Source organism: Rhinopithecus roxellana, chromosome 15 (assembly GCF_007565055.1).
Source record: "Rhinopithecus roxellana isolate Shanxi Qingling chromosome 15, ASM756505v1, whole genome shotgun sequence".
Lineage (NCBI taxonomy): Eukaryota > Metazoa > Chordata > Mammalia > Primates > Cercopithecidae > Rhinopithecus > Rhinopithecus roxellana.
The window spans coordinates 72,194,457-72,217,423 of NC_044563.1; the positions used below are offsets into that span (position 1 = coordinate 72,194,457).

The window sequence follows — 22,967 nt, forward strand, 5'->3', positions numbered from 1 at the left end:
GGAGATTATCTCCTAAGCAGATACCCGCTTCCAAACTGGGGATGTAGGGCTAGGAAACTAGAAAATGCCAGGTCTGAGGGAGAGGAAAGAACAAGTCCAGCAATACACAGAGCTCTGTGTATTCAGAGGGAAGTTGGCAGGGTTGTGTTCGGGCAGAGAAACTCCGAGTGGTACAAAGGGGACGTGCCCAGAGTGGAGAAATCATGCTAATTGTCTCCACTAGAGCTGGAGAACGCCATCCAAAATGAAGAGAGAAAGGGGAGCCCTGTCCAGAGCCTCCAGGGCCCTGCACCTCGCTCCTTTTGTCTACCTTCTTCTGATCCAGACAGGTAGGAGGCCAGAGGGTAAGAAAGGGTCTGAAGAAAGGACCCGGGGCTTTTGCAGCAGAGGGAGGAGAGAGTGGAGGGCCTGAATGCCTTTGGGGCGGGAGTGGGGGAGAGCTCAGCTGCCGTGGGAAGCATCTCAGGGAATTCAGGCATTAGTGTTGAACATATTTCTTTATTCCGTGTGCCTCCCGCGCGGCCCCTGCCCCCTTCCCCCAAAAGGCTGCATGACTTTGGAGCTCCCACGGCATTCAGTACATTAGATGGCGGGCACTGGGCCATTTCGTATGGGATGACTTGTTGGCGTGGGCCAGTCCGGCATTCTTTCCAAGGGATTGTGGTGGGGCTTGAGGGGCGGGGGTAGGGGAAATCTTCTCTTTGTACCTCCCCAGTCCCCGACTCTGGCCTCCCTGAGTGTGAAAGAGTAAGGCAGATGAAAGAATCTTTGGAGATAATGAGCCTCCTAGTGTGGGATAGCCATACCCACCTATCCATAATTCACTCCACTCCATAGCTGCTTACCTCCTCTACCGCCCCCTACCAATCCTTCGAGAAGTGGTCTTATTTAAGTATACCTATTTATGAGTACATACACATATGCATGCACACACACACACACACACACACACAGTTACAGAGTGCCGAGGAATTCACAACTTAGTGGGGCAAACAGATGCCGAGATCTTTTTACTAAACTGCAGGAACTATCATAAGTCAATTATGCAGAGAATGCATAGCAATCAGAGAAAGGTCACCTACCCCATCCGGGAAGGTGGTGCTGGTGGAGGGGGGGTTGGTAGGGTAGGACACAGGGTGTGGGAATATCAGGGGGAGGTTTTCTGGTAGAAGGAATGTGTGCACTGAATTTTAAAAGATGGAGAAAAAAGGTAGGAGTATAAGTGGGTGTTAGGGTTGGGAAATGAGCAAAGGTCAACAGCTTGAAATAACATCAAGTGTTTAGTCGGAGCCCGGCAGTTCATCACTGCTGGAGAGAAAAGCATGAATTGAGTTAGGCAAGAACTTTGTAAACCAGACTCATCATCTGGGGGTTGAGAGGTGGGGGAGTGAGTGGTTTTTAATTTGGGGACTGTCAGGGTTACACATACCTTTCAGATAGCTTACTCAGTCTGCAGGGGGCCATTGCAGGGGAAACTGGAGGCAAATAAAATAAGAAAGGAAGTTTGCATTCATTTTCTAGGGTTCCTGTAACAAAATACCACAAACCGAGTGGCTTAAACAACAGAAATGCATTATCTCAAAGTCCTGGAAGCCAGAAGTGGGAGATCGAGGTGCCAGCAGGGCCATGCTCTCTCTGAAGCTTCTAGGGAGGGGTCTGCCTTAGGGTTCTCTCCTAGCTTCTGGTAATTCCTTGACTTGTGGCAGCATCACTCCAGTCTTGGTATGGCATTCTCCGTGTTTGCATGTCTGTGTCCACATTTCCCCTTTTTATAAGGACACATACTAGATTAGGTCCACCCTACTCCATTATGATCCCTTCTTATTAGATCTGCAGTAACCCCATTGACAAATAAGATCACATTCTGAAGTACTTGGGGGTTAGGACTTCAACATATGAATTTGAGGGGAACACAGGTCAAAAAGCTATTGCAATAGATCAGGAGAGAAATAAGAGAAATAACATGGACTGAAATTATAATAAAGATAGAGGGAATGAGGCACGCTGAGAAAATGTTTTAGAGGTAAAGTCAGGAGCTAGTGACCTGTAAGAAGTATGAGGATTTAGGGAGGGAGGATTGCTGTGTGAAACCTAAACAAAAAAATGAGTATCATACATGTCTAGATTGAAATACCTACGAGGCTTCTGTGTGAAGATGTTATATAGCCTGGAGTTGAGTGGCAGAGAGGTCAGGGTTGGAGAGAGGTATTTGGCAGCTGTCAGCCCATAGGTGAGAGTTAAAACAATAAAAATAGATAATATTACTTAGGAGGGGAAAAATGGGATGAAAATGAAACATCATGTAACCTCAAGATTTGGAGAGGAAGGCAGAGGAAGAAATGCCTATTAAGGAGACAAAGAGGGAACAGTCAGAGAGACAGAAGGACTAGAAGCCTGTGGTACTGTCCAGAAAATCAAGCAAGTTGAGAGTTTTCAGGAGTAAATCAACACCATCGAATGTGTCAAAGAGATCCAATGTGACAAAGACCTGAAAGAGCCCATTGGATAAGGCAATTAAGTTACTGTTGGCTTTGGTGAAATGACAATGAGCTGAAGAAATAACGAGAGCTGAAGGTATGGAGATAGTGGGTTGAGAATAGGAATGATACAAATATACAAAGCAGAGATGACCCTAAACTCTTTCTGGTCATCAAATGGTAAGGAAAAAAATTACAGAAAGATCACGTCAGTCAGTAAGACTGGGACAAAACAAAAGGTGATCAAGGATATTGTATGTGGAAAAATGTAACTTAGTAAATACACCAAAACATTCTAAATGTGGCCAGGAGTGGTAGCTCATGCTTGTAATCTCAGAACTTTGGGAGACCTAGGCAGGTGGATGGCTTGAGCCCAGGAGTTCGAGACCAGCCTGGGCACCATAGCGAAACCCCATCTCTATAAAAATGTAAAAATTAGCCAGACCTAGTGGTGCACGCTTGTAATTCCAGCTACTCAGGAGGCTGAGGTGGGAGGATTGCTTGAACCAGGGAGGTCAAGGCCACAGTGAGCCATGATCATGTCACTGCACTTCAGCCTGGGCGACAGAGCGAGAACCTTTCTCATAAAAAAAAAAAAAAAAAAAAAAAAAAAAAAATTATAATGTAAGTTATGCTAATAGGATATTAGTTAATGACCTATGATAGATAAGAGGTAAGTGCTGGGAGAGGCCATTGTACTGCTGTGGACTAAAGAGTAATAAGAGCTGAGATTCTAGAAGGAATCCTTCCCATCCCTAATATATTATTTAGGAAAATGTCTGCTTCTGGGAACAATAAATTCCAAAATTTAAGTTCCCGGCATTAACTATGTGATAGTCCATTGTAGTTTCAGACTAGGCCTGGGAAGAGGAAGGACTCTACTCCATGAAGTTTTTCAGGGACCAAGCCAATCAACTTTGACATGTGCTTCCAAAGATCACCATGAGGTTTATCTTCTTTTCTTCCAGGTAGAGAATTTTATTTTATTTTTTTAATGGAGAGACATACAAGGAAGACTTTGCTAAACAAAGTCTGTAAGTGATATGTATCACTTGCACTAGTTCTCTTTGCTACGACTCAGTCAAATGGCCATACTTCACAGCAAGGGAAGCTGGCTGGGAAATGTAGTTTTTAAGATTGGCACTAAAGGGGAGACTGGACCATGTGGCCCTGGCTCCCCAAGATTTACCTTAATCTTGTACTATGGCAGACACTACCAAGCTAGCCCTGAGGCGTCACAGAGCACACAGTCTTTAACACTCTGGCCCTGACATGGACAAATGAAGCTTTTCTAAATTCATCATTTTTATTTCCCAATTCTTAAATTCCAATTTATGAAACGTTCAAATAAGAATTTTCTAGAGACCAGGACATTAACTGACAGACATAGGCACAGCATGCCATAAATCTAGGTAATCTGATTTCCATGGTTTTATTGTCTGGAATACAAGAGATTCCATCCTCTAGGCACCCAATAGAAACAAGTCTCTTATCTGGGTTCCATGCTCTTTAGCCCCAAGTTCACCCCCACATTGCAGGTGCTGTCATTTTTAAAATTGTTTATTAAAAATTATATACAAGAGAGTACATTTAGCATAAAGATACAGTTTGGTGAGCCTTTAAAAAGTTAACAAACCCATGTAATCAACCCCCAGATCAAGAAACAACATTTTGGCACCTCAGAATCACCCTCATACTATCTCAGTTACTACTGTCTTCCCTCTGGGATTATAGTGGTATCCTAACTTCTAATGGAAATTAATTTTGCATGATTAGTTTGTTTCGTCTTACTGCTGTATAGTATTCCATTGTATGAATATGCCACAATTTATTTCTCTATTCAACTTTGATAGACACTTTGGTTGTTTCCAAACCAACCCAACCAACGTAGCCCCATTGGGGCTTTATGAATAGAGTTGTTACTATTATACATCCTATAATGGTACATGTCTTTTGGAGAGCAGATATGGGCATTTCTTTCCGGGATACACCTTGGAGTAGAATTGCTTAATTATAGGGTATTTGTGTGTTTAGCTTTCATAGATATGGCCAAACGGTTTTCAAAAATGAATGTATCAGTTTACGCTCCTATCAACATGTATGAGAGTTTCAGATGATCCATATCTTCCCAATAATTGTATTTTCTTTTTCTCCTTTTGGCCATCCTAGTGGGTATGAACTAGTATCAAATTCTGGTTTAAGGTTGGTATGATAGCTCACATCTGTAATCTCAGCACTTTAAGAGGCCAAGGCATAAAGATTGCTTGAGGCCAGGAGTTCAAGACCAGCCTGGGCAATGTAGTAAGACCTCTTCCCTATAGCTGAATGTGGTGGTGTGTTCCTGTAGTCCCAGTTACTTGGGAGGTTGAGACAAGAGAATCTCTTGAGCCCAGGAGTTTGAGGCTGCAGTGAGGTATGGTCACGCCACTGCAGTCCAGCCTGGGAAACAGGGTGACACCTTGTTGCTGGAAGAAAAAAAAAAAAAATTTAAATTGTATTTCTATTAAAATTAATGTGCCAATTTTCCTATTGTGTTGTTTGAATTTCTTTAAAATTGTGAACTTGTGGGAGTTTAAATTATATATTTTGCTTATGAGCCTTTCATAGGATATATGTGTTGCAAATATCTCCTCCCACTTTATGGTTTGCCTTTCATTTTCACAATAGTATCTTTTGATGAATAGAAGCTCTTAATTTTATTGAGTCTAATGTATCATTTCCTTCTCTGATGGTTACCACTTTTGTGTCCTTTATAAGAGATCTGTGTCTGCCCTCAAGTCAACGGCATAGTCTGTTTTCTTTTTCAAACGTTGTTGTTTTACCTTTCATATTTAGATCTGCAATCCATCCAAAGGTAATGTTTGTGTAAGGTGTGAGGTAAGGGTCAATTCATTTTTATCCTACATGGCCCAGCACTATTTTGTGAAAAGAACTTTTCTCCCTGCACTGCAGTATCACCTTTGTCATCATTTGAGCAATAATATTTAAGTCTGTTTTCAGACTTTCTATTGATCTGTTTGTCTATCTTTGTGTCAAGATCACAAAGTAAACCTCCTAGGATTTTGAGAAGGAGTCTCACTCTGTCACCCAGGCTGGAGTGCAGTGGCCAGATCTCAGCTCACTGCAAACTCCGCCTCCCGGGTTTACGCCATTCTCCTGCCTCAGCCTCCCGAGTAGCTGGGACTACAGGCGCCCGCCACCTCGCCCGGCTAGTTTTTTGTATTTTTTTTTTTTAGTAGAGACGGGGTTTCACCGTGTTAGCCAGGATAGTCTCGATCTCCTGACCTCGTGATCCGCCCGCCTCGGCCTCCCAAAGTGCTGGGATTACAGGCTTGAGCCACCGCGCCCGGCCGGCACCTCCTAGGATTTTGATTGGCATTGTATTAAACTATAAATCAGTTTAGGAGAATTGACAGCTTAACAAGAATGACTGTTCCAGTCCACAAACATGGTAAATCTCTGTGTGCCATCTTGATACCTATTAACTAGGTACACATTCCTGAACATCTACACTCCTTAGATTGTAGATAAAAAGCTACCAGCTCCTTTCTTCCTGGATCCCAAAAGCCTTCTTCACAGCTTCTGTTTCCTGGTTTTCTCTCACACCCCTGAATAATTGGCACTTCAAATGACTTGTAGGCCTCAACAGGATAACAACATAAGAATACAACACAGCAGCCCCAACATCCACACAATAAGTGAGGCACCTATACAGTAACAGCAGAGGAAGGGGGTAGTTTTCTCAGATCCTCATTAGTTAGTAATAATATTAAAAACCAAAAGCAGAAACAATATGTTTTCCTTTTAGGAAACCGAGGTGTTCTGCCCTTGGATTATTAGATGCAGTTCTGGCTACCACACCATAAAAGGAAATAATACAGTTGGAGAAAGCCCAAGGAAGGGTATCTATGACGGCCAAAAGGATGAAGAGACTTCTTTGTGGAGACAGACCCAAACTAAACCAAAAACTTTTCAGATGAAAAGGGACATGGCAGCAGCCTTTGGTGTTAGGAATATGGATAAGGTGTGTATAGACCAAGTCCTAGAACACATATTTGGCACTACCCACATTGGCACTTTTAAAAGGTAAATTTAAGACAAATACTGGCGAAAGGAAACTTTGGCTCAGGAAAGGGAACACATAAAAATGAGTGGATGGTGATTTCTCTAAGGGACTACCCTATTAAGAAAAGCCAAGGCCATCTGCAGGTGCATTCTTATACCCTAAAGTGTGACATTCCCCGGTATCACAGCAGCTCAAAATCCTACTTGAGGAGTGCCCACTGACCTACTCCAGTACTGCATTGTTGAGGTTGATAAGGTACAACTTGCTGAGCTCTCATTTCCTTTTCTTCAGCCTCTGGTGGGAACAGAAACTTTCTACATTATGATGCCTTGGAGACAATGATTAAGTTAATCGATTCTCAAGGTTGAGCAGTCCTAGTCCTTTTATTTCCACTCTGGACCTTAGTTGTGAGCTATTTCCTCATTTCTGTGTCATGCTTTGGCTCCTGTCCCAGTTCTCTGTGTCCCTTGAAAGTTGTGGAACCCTGAACTTAATACAGAGCATGATTCTGGCTACAGATTTTGGGAAACAGTGTTTGCTCAGCAAACTGCTCTGTCAGCTTTCAAGAAAGACTCCTTCATTCACTTATGAACACATGTGATACATCCTTTTGACCCACGGACATGCCCATGTTCACAGGCATGATGAGGGGACTTATCTAAAGGAGGGTAAGGCCTCAGGCAATCTATAGGCCATAACTCCTCCAATATTTTTATCCAGAATAAATCAACTTTAAATTGGCAGAAAGGCTTCAGGGAGAAATACATAGCGAAAAGGTTCCTAGGATTTTGGATGGGACAGGAGAGCATGGAAGCCAGGAAAGCTCCAGGAGAAGACAGAAGATAGAAGCGAAAGGGGAAATCCCTTACACTTGTTTTTGAGGTTGTCGCTGTCCAGACTCTAGAAAAAGGAAATGAGAATCCTCAAAGTTTGGTGCTTGGGGTCATTATACCTGTGAACCCCGAATATCTGAGACAGGTCTCAGTTAATTTACAAAGTTTATTTGCCAAAGTTGAGGACGTACACCTGTGACACAGCCTCAGGGAGTCCTGATGACATGTGCCCAAGGTGGTCAGAGCACAGTTTGGTTTCATGCATTTTAGGAAGACATTAGACATCAATCAACATATGTAAGACGAACGTTGGTTCGGTCCAGAAAGGTGGGACAACTCTTAAGTGGGGAGAGGGCTTCCAGGTCATAGGCAGGTAAGAGACAAATGGTTGCATTATTTTGAGTTTCTTTTTTTGATTAGTCTTTCCAAAGGAGGCAATCAGATATGCATTTATCTCAGTGAGCAGAGGGGTGACTTTGAATAGAATGGGAGGCAGGTTTGCTATAACAGTTCCCAGCTTGACTTTTCTCTTTAACTTAGTGATTTTGGAGCCCCAAGATTTATTTTCCTTTCACACACCAATTTACTAAACTCCAGGATGCCTTTGCATATGTAACCCTCACGTACATAGCGTACTACTGCACATTGGGTCCTGAGAAAGGAGGTAGATGTTCCCTAGCTATTTGATCATCACCCCAGTGGCCTTTAATAAAGCTCATGACTTTTTTCAGGACCACCTCTTGTTATACATACCAAAGCCTATTTGCCTACTCAGAGAAATTTGAAAGTTTGCTTTTCTAAATCAAGCCATGCCTTGAACCTAATTTCTTAATCACAAAAATTAAGAATTGGAAGAAACCTTACGGATCATGTGGTCAAATGGACTTTAATCTGATGCATAGAGCCAGTAGGGATTCCTAGTTGCTTCTTGGGTTATTGAGGGGGACAGGACGCATCCCCACCCCCTCTTCTACCAAAGCAGGTGAGATGGAACCATATTTCATTTGTCTGTTTTTATTTAAGATTTTGTGGGAAGAAAGTATCATTAATTTTTAGAAGTCTGAAAATAGTTTATGGTGTTCATTTTGCTTGCCCCAAATTAAGATTTTCATTCAACAGCAAGCATATGATATTCACACATTCAGCTTTAATCAGTAGAACTGTCTCTTCTGCTTTATTTATTTATTTATTTATTTATTTATTTTTTGAGATGGAGTCTGGCTCTGTCGCCCAGCCTGGAGTGCAGTGGTGCAATCTTAGCTCACTGCAACCTCCACTTCCTAGGTTCAAGTGATTTTCCTGCCTCAGCCTCCCGAGTAGCTAGGATTACAGGCGTGTGCCACCATGTCCAGCCTGTTTCTTCCACTTTTAAGGTTTTATCATTCTAACATTCCTGGCAGGTAGCGGATCGTAGAATATCAGAGCTAGGGCCAGGTGTGGTGGCCCACGCCTGTAATCCCAGCACTTTGGGAGGCCAACATAGGTGGATTGCTTGAGCTCAGGAGTTCAAGACCAGCCACCTGGGCAACATGGTGAAATCCCATTTCTACAACACACACACACACACACAAAACTAGCCAGGCATAGTGGCACATGCCTGTGGTCCCAGCTACTTGGAAGGCTGAGGTGGGAGGTTCACTGGATCCTAGGAGGCAGAGGTTGCAGTGAGCCAAGGTCGTGCCACTGCACTCCAGTCTGGGTGACAGAGTGAGACCTTGTCTCAAAAAACAAAAAAAAAAAGTCAGAGCTAAGAAGGTCCCTAGAGATATTCTGGTCTTGCTACTTCAGTGTACAGAGGAGGAAGCTGAGGCCCAGCAAAGTGTAAAAATAGCCAGTTGGGCTTTCCTTGGCCATTTCCAAAGATGAGGAGCTTACTACTTAGCAAAACACTTTTTCCAAAAATTGATCTAATATGTTTAGTAAATAAAATTTGCTTTGATCTTCACCACCAACCTTTTAGCTTAACTGCCTCTTGGTTTGGTCTGGCCCTCTAAGCACAAGGAGAGAAATAAGGAATGAAAAGGTACAGCTCAGTTTCCTCAGCACTGAATGGCAGCAGCAGCAGAGTGAGAAATAAGGGTGAGAAAGCAAGAGGGAGCTTCAGAGGGAATGACCGCCAAAGGAAGCGGCAGCGGGTGCAGAGGGACTGAGAATCTGGCATGTATGTGCCTATTCAGCTAAACTCAGCTCAGCTCCCAACTGGCGTCCTCTCCAGAAGACCCTCCTTCGGGTGGTAGGATTGCTCTACAAGGCCAGGTGACATCAAATAGCAGTATCTTTTCAGGTCCCAAAGCTCCTAAGAGGTCTCTGAAATGCCCTCTGGATAGGGCATCCATTGGATAAGTGGTAAAATCCCAGAATTACAGGGCTGGAACAAACCAATGAGACCATCCAGCCTACTACTCCTTTTATCTATAGGAAATCTGAGCTCCAAGGAGATGGGACCCTCCTAAGTCATGTATCAATAATAGGGCCCAAAACTCTGCTCAATTTTGTGTGCTATCTGCTATATGACAATGACAAATATGCATATTGTACTTTCCAATCTTGTGAACTTGATAAGGCAGTTGCTGTTGGGTTTTTTTGTTTGTTTTTTGTTTTTTGTTTTGTGTTTTTTGTTTTTTTGAGATGGAGTCCTCCTCTGTCACCCAGGCTTGAATGCAGCAGCACTATCTCAGCTCACCGCAACCTCTGCCTCCCGGGTTCAAGCGATTTTCGTGTCTCAGCCTCCCGAGTAGCTGGGATTACAGACGCGTGCCACAACGCCCAGTTAATTTTTTGGTATTTTTAGTAGAGACGGGGTTTTTCCATGTTGGCCAGGCTGGTCTCAAACTCCTGACCTCAGGTGAGCTTCCTGTCTTGGCCTCCCAAAGTGCTATGATTACAGGCGTGAGCCACCGTGCCCAGCCTTGTTATTATTATCCTTATTTTACAAATGAGAAGAATGAGGCTTAAAATGATTATGTACCCAAATCCACATAGCCAGTAAGAGGTAGGTAGAGCCCAGCCTGAAAAAGCTTTTCTGATTCTAAGCTCTTTGTTCTGCCCATCCCAAATCCCTCTTCTAGGGGTACAGATTGGGCTGGAGTTTGGGTGAATTCCCAAAACCACCTTCCTAGTTGTAGGACTGTTCTGCACTGAGTGGGCCTAGTAAGACGCTACATACATCTGCAAAAAAGACGGGGGAGGCTCTTGGTATAACTAGAAAGTGGTCAAGTTGTCTTCAGGCCCCTAAGCTTTCCCTTTACTCCACTGTCTCATGACCCACTCCTTTCTTTATGAATCTGTGTTCCGTGCTTTCTCCATCTCCTCATCCTCCCAATCCCCAATCGAGAAGATCTGACAAATTCACCCAGAGGTCTAATGACTTATAAGCTTCATGGGGGTAGGGATTTTTGTCGGCTTTGCTCATTGATATATCCTAAAGACAAAGAAAAGTGTCTGGCAGATAGGAGATGTCCAATATTTTTATGAATGGAGCGCATAGGGTGTGGGTGTGCTAGACTCTTCCACAAGAGAAAGGCAATGGACTAAGTGCCAGAGAGGCAAAGGGCCAGGTAGAAGAAGGACTGAAGGCCATGAGATGGCTGTGAGAGAGAACAAAGGGGCAGAAGTGCACAGAGCTACTATGGGGGAGGAGATAGCACCCAGGCTTAAGAAGCCAGGAGTGGCAGGGAGTAAAGAGCCAGAGAGGTGAGGCTTTGGGAGATCAGAGGACTTAAAGTTGGGAGTGGGCTAAGGAGCCCAGGGTCTGATGCTTCCCTCTTCCTCATGGGCCTCTGTTCACAGACCCCCTGGAGGGGGTGAACATCACCAGCCCTGTGCGCCTGATCCACGGCACCGTGGGGAAGTCGGCTCTGCTTTCTGTGCAGTATAGCAGTACCAGCAGCGACAGGCCTGTAGTGAAGTGGCAGCTGAAGCGGGACAAGCCAGTGACCGTGGTGCAGTCCATTGGCACGGAGGTCATCGGCACCCTGCGGCCTGACTATCGAGATCGTATCCGGCTCTTTGAAAATGGCTCCCTGCTTCTCAGCGACCTGCAGCTGACTGATGAGGGCACCTATGAGGTTGAGATCTCCATCACTGACGACACCTTCACTGGGGAAAAGACCATCAACCTTACTGTAGATGGTAAAGTGCTCTGGCAGGGAAAGAGGCAAGACTGGCAGGTGGGACTGGGGAAGGGTCTGCCCAGCGCACCAGCTAGACCAAGGGAAAACCAACCCAAAAGGCACTTGGGAGCTGAGAATGAGGCAAGTGGACGTTAGAAGTTGGCAGACAGGCACAGCACAGCTAACATGTAGAGTGATTGTCATGTGCCAGAAACTATTCTAAGTGCTTTGCATATGTTGACTCACTTAATGCTTATAATAATCTGGGGATAGTTAATATCATCATCCCCATTTTGCAGATGAGGAAAGTGAGCCACTGAAAGGTGGAATAACTTGCCCAAAGTCACACAGCTAGAAGTGATAGAGCCAAGATTTGAACCTAAACAGTAGGACCCAGGCTTAGCCCAACTAAAATATCTTCCTGGCTGGGTCAGTTTAAGACATTAAAGCCCAGGGTTCATGGGAAGGCATTTGGAAAGAGGGAATGAGGGCAACACCATGTCTGCATTGTTCAGCATTGTACCCACTATGCCTAGTTGGTGCTCCATAAATAATCAGTGAAACAAATGAATAAGTGATGGGAAAGGACTGGACTTAGGATGTCTGAAGTCTTCTCAGCCCACAGATTGAGTTGGAAGGTAGTGTTAAAGGTGTGTTGGAAGGCAAGGAGCTAAAAAGGGGAAGGGAGACACTTCTTAGCCAATGACTCACAGGCTCCCCCATTCCTGTGGCTCAGTGCCCATTTCGAGGCCACAGGTATTGGTGGCTTCAACCACTGTGCTGGAACTCAGCGAGGCCTTCACCTTGAACTGCTCACACGAGAATGGCACCAAGCCCAGCTACACCTGGCTGAAGGATGGCAAGCCCCTCCTCAATGACTCGAGAATACTGCTGTCCCCGGACCAAAAGGTACTCACCATCACCCGCGTGCTTATGGAGGACGACGATCTGTACAGCTGCGTGGTAGAGAACCCCATCAGCCAGGGCCGCAGCCTGCCTGTCAAGATCACCGTATACAGTGAGTTTCCCTGCAGGCTTTCCTTTAGGACTCAAAGCCCCAAGAGGCAGGTGACCATGAGGGACTGAGGACATCCCAGAGAATGTCACTGGGGGGAGGGGGACAGCGATAGGCCAACTATCCATGGAGGACACCAACAGGTAGGCAGTGGGTTCTGTGCAAGCTCCACCACCAGCATCAGCAAGGCATGCAGCCTGGGGCTCCCCCTCTCTTGCTTCCATGGCAGAAGTTCTGCTTACCACACCTTGCCCCTTTGAAGTCCCTCCTGACTCTCTGCTTCTCTCTCCCCCTAGGAAGAAGTTCCCTTTACATCATCTTGTCTACAGGAGGCATCTTCCTCCTTGTGACCTTGGTGACAGTCTGTGCCTGCTGGAAACCTTCCAAAAGGTCTGGGTAACTCTCCTGAGCACCTGAGTCCTTCAATCCATCCCAAACCTATGCCTTTCATCCCAGGGCTCTGCATCTCTTCCCAAGAGGTCCATTCTTCCATTGTGTATGCAACAGCATCTTGTGCTCCCAAGCCCCCACAACCACAGCACCACTAACAATAGTTTTTTTGCTTGCCAACCACCTTTTCTGGGGCCAGGCACTGTGGCTGTGATTAGCCTGCTACCTTTTAAGTATGATTATCTGCAGTTTAACAGATAATGACCCTGAGACTAGGATTGGTTAAATGACTTGCCCACAGTCACAACGCTAGTGACAGACTCAAGGTGCAAAGCTAGATGTGATTCATTCCAAAGCTCATGAACTGTACCCAGCCCATCTTCCTGTCACAAGGCCTCTTTTATGGCCATCAGATCCCTCCCTGTGTCCCCGCTAGATCTTCTGCTCACGTTCAACAGTCCGGCTCATGGTGGGGCTGGATTGATTCACAGGAAACAGAAGAAGCTGGAGAAGCAAAACTCCCTGGAGTACATGGATCAGAATGATGACCGCATGAAACCGGAAGGTGAGCTCCCAGCCACCCAGCCACCCATCCCATCAACACTCAGATCAGTGGGCTGCTGGGAAAAGGCAGAACTGGGCGACAAGGAAAACAGCTCTGCAGGGACCCTTTCCCCACCAACTGCACGAAGACTGCAGAGGAGGGAGAGGTTTGGCCAAGGTAGGAGCCAGGATATTCAGATATGTTTGTGGAGGTTGTGGCGGGCCATTTGGGAAGCACAGAGAGTAGGTGCCGGCTGGTGGGGAGAGTTTGTACCTGGTCCAGCCACCCACTTCTCTCCCCTGTGCAGCAGACACCCTCCCTCGAAGTGGTGATCAGGAACGGAAAAACCCCATGGCACTCTATATCCTGAAGGACAAGGTGAGCAGCTCTGGGCTGGGTACCCAGAAACATGCAGTGAGCCCCTCCCATATGCCTGGTTCTAGGGAGCCATACTATATTCCTATCCCTTTATAGCAGCAGTCCCCAACCTTTTTGGCACCAGGGACTGGCTTCATGGAAGAAAATTTTTCCATGGATGGTGGTGGGGGTGGTTTCAGGATGAAACTGTTCCACCTCAGATCATCAGGCATTGGATTCTCATAAGGAGCGTGCAACCTAGATCCCTCGCATGCGCATTTCACAATAGCGTTTGTGCTCCTATGAGAATTGAATGCAGCCACTAATCAGAGAGGAGGAGGAGCTCAGGCTGATAATACAAGCCATGGGGAGTGGCTGTGAATACATATGAAGCTTTGCTTTCTGGCCTACCGCTCACCTCCTGCTCTGTCGTTCTGTTCCTAACAGGCCAGAGACGAGTACCAGTCTTCGGCCTGGGGGTGGGGACCCCTGCTTTACAGTACTCAGAATAACCCTGTGAAATATTTGTGTCATGCACATTTTAGAGATTAGAAAAAACAAGGCTGTGAGATTAAATGACTTGCTCAGGATTAAACAAGTCAATGAGTGGCAGATCTAGGTGTCAAACCTAGGTCTTTGGACACCAGTTCTGGTGTTTTCCCCAGTACTCCACAACTAACTCTGTCCCCGGCTCTCCACGATGGGTAGAAAGAGGAGAGTAAAGGGGAAAAGCATTCAAATCATCGCATTTCAACATTTACTGAACACCTATTACGTGCTAGGAGGCCCCATGCTCAGTGTGGCATATCGCCAGGAAAACCAGACCTGCCTGCAGCCTTCCAGGAGGTGGGCGTGCAGAGGGAAACTGGGTCCCTCCCCTCAGAATTCGAGCAAGCTCTAACACCAGGCGCGCTCCCAGGCTGGGCTGACTGTCCCCTGACCCCTGCGGCGCGTGTCCTTGCAGGACTCCCCGGAGCCCGAGGAGAACCCGTCCCCGGAGCCTCGAAGCGCGACGGAGCCCGGCCCGCCCGGCTACTCCGTGTCGCCCGCAGTGCCCGGCCGCTCGCCAGGGCTGCCCATCCGCTCCGCCCGCCGCTACCCGCGCTCCCCAGCGCGCTCCCCAGCCACCGGCCGGACGCACACGTCGCCGCCCCGGGCCCCGAGCTCGCCCGGCCGCTCGCGCAGCGCCTCGCGCACACTGCGGACTGCGGGCGTGCACATAATCCGCGAGCAAGACGAGGCCGGCCCGGTGGAGATCAGCGCCTGAGCCGCCTCGGGACCCCCTGAGAGGCGCCTGTGGTCTGCGGCCAGAGGCCCGGGGGAGGGCTGGGGCTGGGAAGCCGGGGCGCGGAGCGCTAGGGGCTAGGGGAGGTCCCGGAGGGGGCGCTGGTGTCTCGGGTGTGGACGTGTATGAGCATGCGCAGACGGAGGCGGGTGCGCGGAGGCGGCAGTGTTGAGGTGGTGAAACCGGTGAACACTTCCTTCCGGTTTACAGGCTGTGTTCTCACTTGGTATAGGTTGTGCCCTCTTAGGACCACATAGATTATTAAATTTCTGGCCCAACACCCAAAAGGGTTTTATGGAAACTAACATCAGTAACCTAACCCGCCCATGACTATCCTGTGCTCTTCCCAGGGAGCTGTGTTGTTTCCCACCTGCCACCCTTCCCACTGAACAAATGCCTGAGCGCTGGGGCACTTTGTTTTTTGGCAAGCGCAGGTTAGAGGCCACTTTCCCAAAATCCACAGCTGCACGAAGCTAAGGAGAAGCCAGATGCCGGTTACTGGGTGTGCAGGGGCTGTTCTGAGCTGGGGGATCATTGTGAAGGCCTTCTTCCCTGGGCACCTGGTACCTGGGGACCTAGGAGGTGGTGAGGGAAGGGTGCAAGTACATTTCTTTTCCCTCTGACCTAGGCCCTAGCAAAGGCAAAGAACCCGAACCTGCCAGCTTGGCCTCCTCCCAGAGCCTCCCTCAGAGGCATGTCATGCCAAGCATTCTTTCTGTCTCTGTTCATGAACAGAAGAGATGGATGGGCTTATTCGTATAGAGAAGTGAATTCCACTTACTCCCCTGGCCCAGAAAACTAGACCAAGTGAGGAACTGTTTTAGCTCATCTAACTCATACATTCGTCCTGGCTTCCTTACAAAACAAGCCTTTCAAACAATCATTGTCCTCAGGAAAGTTGCTGAGCTTCCTCCAGCTGTGAGAATAAGTCCTAATCTCCAGAAAAATGGTGGGGGGGGGGCGGGGGAGGAGGCTTATTGCTTCCCAGCATTTCAGAGGAACATGATCCAACCCCTGGCCTCCTGCCAGCCATCTGCCCTGCTCCCACATGCTTGGGTCCCAGGGCACAGAACAAGGGCAGACTCCCTAATCACACTAACATCAAAATAAAGAGACTGGGCTGCTGTGTAGCCAGGACATGCCCATGCCACCACCTATTGAACAGTTCATAGGAGTGGCAGTAATCTACTGTGTCAGGAGAGAGGGCAATTACAAATCTGAAAGAAAAGGAGGCCCTCTGTGTATTCCATCCCCTCCTCCTTAATGCCTCCAAGGGTCCTTGCATCCCTGGCCCATTCCCAACCTCCTAAACTCCAGCTCTGATTCTCCATCATCCCATGGAGCTATTCCAAGGCCCATTACCCATCACTTACACACCAGGTCAAGTTTTGTCTCAGCCCCAAAGGCACTGACATTTCTAGTTTGCCCCCTCTGCCCTTACCCCAACAGCATGCCTGTCTCAGCTCCCTGTCCCTCGGCACTTCCCCAGGCTCATTTGAGCAGGTGTGCCTTCACAGCGCCCCTAAACTTCCCAGGTGCCTCATCCATAATGAGATAACGAATGTAGGGGAAAGTTTCTCAGGAAGGTGGAAGAGGCAGCAGGACTTGGAGAAGGAGTACCTGCTGGTCAGCCTTGAGATGCACAGGTGAAGGTTAGGGTGAGATGAGAGCATGCCATACCTGGTGCTGAATCCCTGAGGGGCCAGCTTCCCAGGCTTAAGCCAAATCTGCCTTAAATTGGGGGTGGGGAGGGGTTAGTAAGGAATTGGGGTTTGTTTATTTGTTTTTGTGTTGTTTTCATCTTCATCTTTGTATTACTAGCATCCAGCAGAGTGCCTAGCACATACTGGATGCTCAATAAACTTTTGATGAAATGAAATGACAACTTTATTCCACGTAAACAAGGGTAACAAAACAAGCTGCTTCAATATACCAGTCATTTCCCGTTTTTTCTTCTGCTTTTCTTTCACATCCTTTACCCTCTTTCCAAACCCCAAATTGTCCATTCCAGAATCACTTACCCATTCATTCATTTGCTTATTCAGGTGTTCTTTTATTTATTCAACAGACATTTGTTTATCTACTATGGACTAGGCCCTGTGCTAGACACTGCTGATACAGCATAACTATGTCAGGAAGACAAATCAGTAAACAGATGATTACAATATAGTGTGTAAAATGCAATGGCAGAGGTAGATACAAGGTGCTCTGGGAGCATGTAGATTAGATGTCAGCAAAGGCATCTTGGAGAAGAACAGACCTGAGTTGAGTCTTTCTTAGAAAGACTTGCTAATCTGGTTTTCAAAAGTATGAGAGGACACACTCCAAGCAGAGGGAGAAGCATGTATAAAAGCTTGGAAGTGCAAGACATGATGGGGGGAATTCAGCGTACTGATTCTAGCAGTTGATGAAATTATTTCAGGGAAGTATACAAAGTAGAAGGTGAAGAAAGCTGCAGATAGATTTCTGAGGACATCAGTATGTGTAGAAAGATTAAAAGGACCTCCCCAAGAAGGCTAAAAAGGCACAGCCAGTAAGATAGGATAATATATAGGAGATAGCTATATCACACAATCAAAAGAACAAAAGAGTTTCAAGAAAAAGGGAGCATTCGGGACTGCATGGGCAGGGGGCTTACATATGAAAATAAATTAAAAGTGCATGTTAAATTTGGCAACAATTAAAACATTGAGTGACTTGGCATAAGTAGTTTCAGACATGTAGTGGGGGTTAAAGCCAGATTGCAATAGGTAAAAAGTGATATGTGGAACTTCTCTGCTAAATACTTGAGACTAGATGTTTGAGAGGTCTTCCTATTTCAAAACAACTGGGTCCTGCTTAAATGATGTTTGTTTTGCATTGCTGGCTTCAAGAGATGGGGGAATTTTTTTTTTTTTTTTTTTTCAGATGGAGTCTCACTCTTGTCACCTAGGCTGGAGTGCAATGGCGCAGCCTAGGCTCACTACAACCTCTGCCTTCCGGTTCAAGTGATTCTCCTGCCTCAGCCTGCCAAGTAGCTGGGACTACAGGCACGTGCCACCATGTCCGGCTAATTTTTGTATTTTTGGTAGAAACAGGATTTCACTATGTCGGCCCGGCTGATCTCAAACTCCTGACCTCATGATCCGCCCACCTCAGCCTTCCAAAGTGCTGGGATTACAGGCATGAGTCACAACACCCAGCCAGAGATGGGGGAAATTTTTAAGCAGCCAGAAGTAAAACAAAACTTAAAAGCACAGTGAGCTCAAAGTACTTAGCACTCATTAAATGTGAGATTACCAAGGGAGGTGAAGCAAGATGGCTGAATAGAAGCCTCCACTGATTGTCTTCCCTGCAAAACACCAGACTGAACAACTATCCGCACAAAAAAAGCACCCTCATAACAACCAAAAAGCCAACGAGTGATCACAGTACCTGGTTTTAACTTCGTATCACTGAAAGAGGTGATAAAGGTAAGAAAGGCAGTCTTGAATTGCTGACACCACCCCTCCCTCATCACCCAGCAGCTGCCGCATGGAACAGAGAGAGAGTCTCTGCACTTGCGGGAGGAATAGTGCAGTCATTGTGGGGCTTTGCTTTGGAACCCAGTGCTGCTCTGTCACAGCAAGATACAACACCAGGCAGAACTCAGCCAGCACCCACGGAGGGAGCATTTAGACCAGCCCTTGCCAGAGAGGAATTATACATCCCAATGGTTGGAACCTGAGTTCCAAAAAGATTCACGACCATAGGTTGAAGTGCTCTGGGGTCCTAAAGAAACTTTTAAAAGTCTGTCTAGGTCACAAGGACTGCAATTCTAGGGGGAACTCCTGATGTTGTGCTGGGCTTGAAGCCAGTGGACTTGGGGGGGCATATGATCTAGTGAGACACCAGCTGGTGCAGCCAAGGGAGTGCTTGCATCATCCCTCTGCCAACACTAGGCATCACAGCTTGCAGCTTTGAAAGACTCCTTTCTGTGGCTTGAGGAGAGGAGCAGGAAGAGTAAACAGGACTGTGTATTGCAACTTGGATATCAGCTCAGCCACAGTAGGATAGGACATAAGACAGAGTCCTGAGTCCCCCATTTCAGGCCCTAGCTCCCAGACAACATTTCTAGACACTCTGAGCTGGAAGGAAACCCATTGCTTTGAAGGGAATGACCCAGTCCTGGCAGCATTCATCACCTGCTCACTCTAGAGGCCAGGGACCCTCAATAATTTGCAGGAAATACTTGCCATTGGCCTTGGGTGAGACTAAGAGACATGTTGACTTCAGATGTCACCAAACACCTTTCCAGCTGCAGTGACTATGGGAAGGGGTTCTTTCTGCTTGAGAAAAGTAGAAGGAAGGATAAAGGGGACTTTGTCTTGCAGCTTAGGTACCAGTGTGGCCTCAGTGGAGTAGAGAACCAAGTGGGCTATTGGGGTCCCCAATTCCAGGGTTTGGCTCTTAGATGGCATTTCTGGACCTGTGCTAGTGGCCATAGTGGAGTCCACTGCCTTGAAAGGAGAGTCCTGTGCTTGGCAGCATTCATAAGCTGACTCAAGAGCCCTTGATCCTTGAATGAACATCAGCAGTAGCCAGGCAGTATTCACCGTGGGCCTGGGGCAGTGGTGGCCAAGGGGAGAGACAACACTGCTTGAGGAAAGGAGAGGGAAGAATGAGAAAGACATTTCCTTGGGCTTGGGTACCAGCTCAGCTGCAGTAGAATAGAGCACCAGATAGATTCCTAAAGTTTCTCACCCCAGGCCCTGGCTCCCAGATGGCATCCCTGGACCTGCCCACGACTGTTGGAAACTTGGCACTCTGAAGTAATGGATACAAACCTGGCTGGCGTTGCCACCTGCTGACTCTAGAGCCTTAGGGCCTTGAGCGAACATAGCTGGTAGCCAGACAGTGGTTACCACAGGTCTTTGGTGACACCTGGTGCTGTGCTGGCTTCGGGTCTGACCCAGCACAGTCTCAGTTGTGGTGGCCACAGGGGTACATGTGTCACCCTTCTTCTAGCTCCAGACAGCTCAGCACACACAAAGAGAGAGAGAGAAGGGGGGCAGAGAGAGAGAGAGAGAGAGAGAGAGAGAGAGAGAGGAGAAAGAGAGTGACTCTGTTTTGGAGAAAGAAAAGGAAGAGAATAAGAGTCTATGTCTGATAATCCAGAGAATTCTTCTAGATCTTATCTAAGACCATAGGGTGGTATCTCTTCAAGTCTACAGGAGCCACAGTGTTACTGGACTTGGGGTGCCCCCTAATGCAGATACAGCTGCAGTCACCAAAAACTAAATCACAACACCCAAGTTCCTTTGAATACCTGGAAAGCCTTCCCAGGAAGGAAGGGTGCAAACAAACCCAGACACCAATGAACATCCGCAAGCATCAAGACCATTCAGGAAATATGACCTCATCAAATGAACTAAATAAGTCACCAAGGACTAATCCCAGAGAGAGACAGACGTGTGACCTTTCAGACAGATAATTCAAAATGGCTTTTTTGAGGAAACTCAAGAAATTTCAAGAGAACACAGAGAGGAATTCAGAATCCTATCAGATAAATTTAACAAAGAGATTGAAATAATGGTGGGCATAGCTACCATAATGGACAGCAAAGGCAAAGCAGCAATCAGAATCATTTGACTTATGCAGAGCTCTGGCATTGGCTAATTTAATCACCGTGTTTTTAGAAGTGAAATTGATAGGAATCCTACTGCATTCCTACTTAATTTATATAAGCAGAAAAATTCCAGGTCAAGTGGACAAAAGACTAATTTTAAATATGAAAACAGAATCGTGGCCCCTCAGTCAATATCCAGACTGGAGCCAGTTTATAGACCCAGAACCCCTTAAATGAAGGGGAGCAGAGGACCCCACTATACTACCAACAATTTATGCAGTGGATCTTTCTCCCATCCTTCCCCAAGGAGAACTCCGGCCTTTTACCAGGGTAACTGTGCAATGGGGAAAGAAAGATGATCAGACATTTTGGGGACTACTGGATACTGGCTCTGAGCTGACACTGAATCCAGGGGACCCAAAACGCCATCGTCATCCTCCAGTTAAAGTAGAGGTTTGTGGAGTTCAGGTAATTAATGGAGTTTTAGCTCAGGTTTGACTTACAGTGGGTCCAGTGGGTTCCCAAACTCATCCTGTGGTCATTTCCCCAGTGCCAGAATCAATAATTGGCACAGACACATTGGCAGAACCCCCACATTGGCTTCCTGACTGTTAGGGTGAGGGTTATTATGGTGGGAAAGGCCAGTTGGAAGCCATTAGAGCTGCCTCTACCTAGAAAAATAGTAAATCAAAAACAATATTGCATTGCTGAATGAATTGTGGAGATTAGTGCCACCATCAAGGACTTGAAAGATGCAGGGTGGTGACTCCCATTGCATTCCCATTCAACTCTCCTATTTGGCTGTGCAGAAGACAGATGGATCTTGGAGAATGACAGTGGATTATCATAAGCTTGACCAAGTGGTGACTCCAACTGTAGCTGCTTTACCAGATGTGGTTTCATTGCTTGAGCAAATTAACACATCTCCTGGTACCTGGTATGCAGCCATTGACTTGGCAAATGCCTTTTTCTCCATTCCTGTCCATAAGGCCCACCAGAAGCATTTTGTCTTAAGTTGGCAAGGCCAGCAATACACCTTTACTGTCCTACCTCAGGGGTATATCAACTCTCTGGCTTTGTGTCATAATCTTGTTCAAAGAGACCTTTATTGATCTTCCCTTCCACAAGATATCACACTGGTCCATTACATTCATGACATTATACTGACTGGATCCAGTGAGTGAAAAGTAGCAAACACACTGGACTTATTGGTGAAACGTTTGCAGGCCAGAGGATGGGAAATAAATCTGACTAAAATACAGGGACCATCTACCTCAGTAAAATTTCTAGAGGCCCCATGGTGTGGCACCTGTCGAGATATTCCCTCTAAGGTGAAGGATAAATTGCTGAATTTGGCCCCTCCTACAACCAAGAAGAGGCACAATGCCTAGTGGGCCTATTTGGATTTTGGAGGCAGCACATTCCTCATTTGGGTGTGTTACCTTGGCCCATTTAACAAGTAACCCAAAGGCTACCAGTTTGGAGTGGGGTCCAGAACAACACATCCAGGCTATGCAAGCTGCTCTGCCACTTGGGCCATATGACCCAGCAGATCCAGTGGTGCTTGAGATGTCAGTGGCAAATAAAAATGTTGTCTGGAACCTTTGACAGGCCCCCATTGGTGAATCACAGCAGGGGCCTCTAGGATTTTGAAGCAAGACCCTGCCATCTTCTGCAGATGACTCTTCTTTTGAGTCTTGGCCTGTTACTGGGTTTTGGTGGAAACTGAACATTTGACTATGGGTCATTAAGTTGCCATGTGACCTGAACTGCCTGTCATGAACTGGGTGCTTTCTAACCCATCTAGCCATAAAGTGGGTCATGCACAGCAGTATTCCAAAATCAAATGGAAGTGGTACATACTTGATCAAGCTCGAGCAGGTCCTGAAGGCACAAGTAAGTTACATGAAGTGGCTCAAATGCCCATGGTCTCCTCTCCTGCTACCCTGCCTCCTCTTCCCCAGCCTGCTCTGAAGGCCTCATGTGGAGTTCCCTATCATCAGTTGACAGAGGAAGAGAAGACTAGGGCCTGGTTCACAGATGGTTCTGCATAATACGCAGGCACCACCCGAAAGTGGACACCTGCAGCACTAAAGCCCCTTTCCAGGACATCCCTGAAGGATAGCAGTTAAGGGAAATCTTCCTAGTGGGCAGAACTTCGAGGAGTGCACCTGGTTGTGCACTTTGCATGAAAGGAGAAATGGCCAGATGTGCAAATATATGTTGATTCATGGGCTGTGGCCAATGGTTTGGTTGTATGGTTAGGGACTTGGAAGAAGCATGATTGGGAAATCGGTGACG

The 22,967-nt window shown here is 46.7% G+C and overlaps 2 protein-coding genes across 2 annotated transcripts; one reads left to right on the top strand and one right to left on the bottom strand.

Moving 5' to 3' along the window:
- The first annotated feature begins 200 nt into the window (after positions 1-200).
- HEPACAM (hepatic and glial cell adhesion molecule) lies at positions 201-16,953 on the top strand. The gene is made up of 7 exons (XM_010384619.2): positions 201-329; positions 11,166-11,507; positions 12,225-12,506; positions 12,800-12,893; positions 13,385-13,458; positions 13,745-13,815; positions 14,759-16,953. The coding sequence occupies exons 1-7, from the start codon at positions 245-247 to the stop codon at positions 15,059-15,061; spliced, it is 1,251 nt and encodes a 416-aa protein (XP_010382921.1). The 5' UTR covers positions 201-244; the 3' UTR covers positions 15,062-16,953.
- On the bottom strand, positions 15,504-16,438 carry HEPN1 (hepatocellular carcinoma, down-regulated 1). Its single transcript, XM_030918636.1, is given in 2 exon segments — positions 15,504-16,367; positions 16,370-16,438. Coding segments are annotated over 2 exon segments (267 nt in total). The 3' UTR covers positions 15,504-16,169.
- Positions 16,954-22,967: the final 6,014 nt, after the last annotated feature.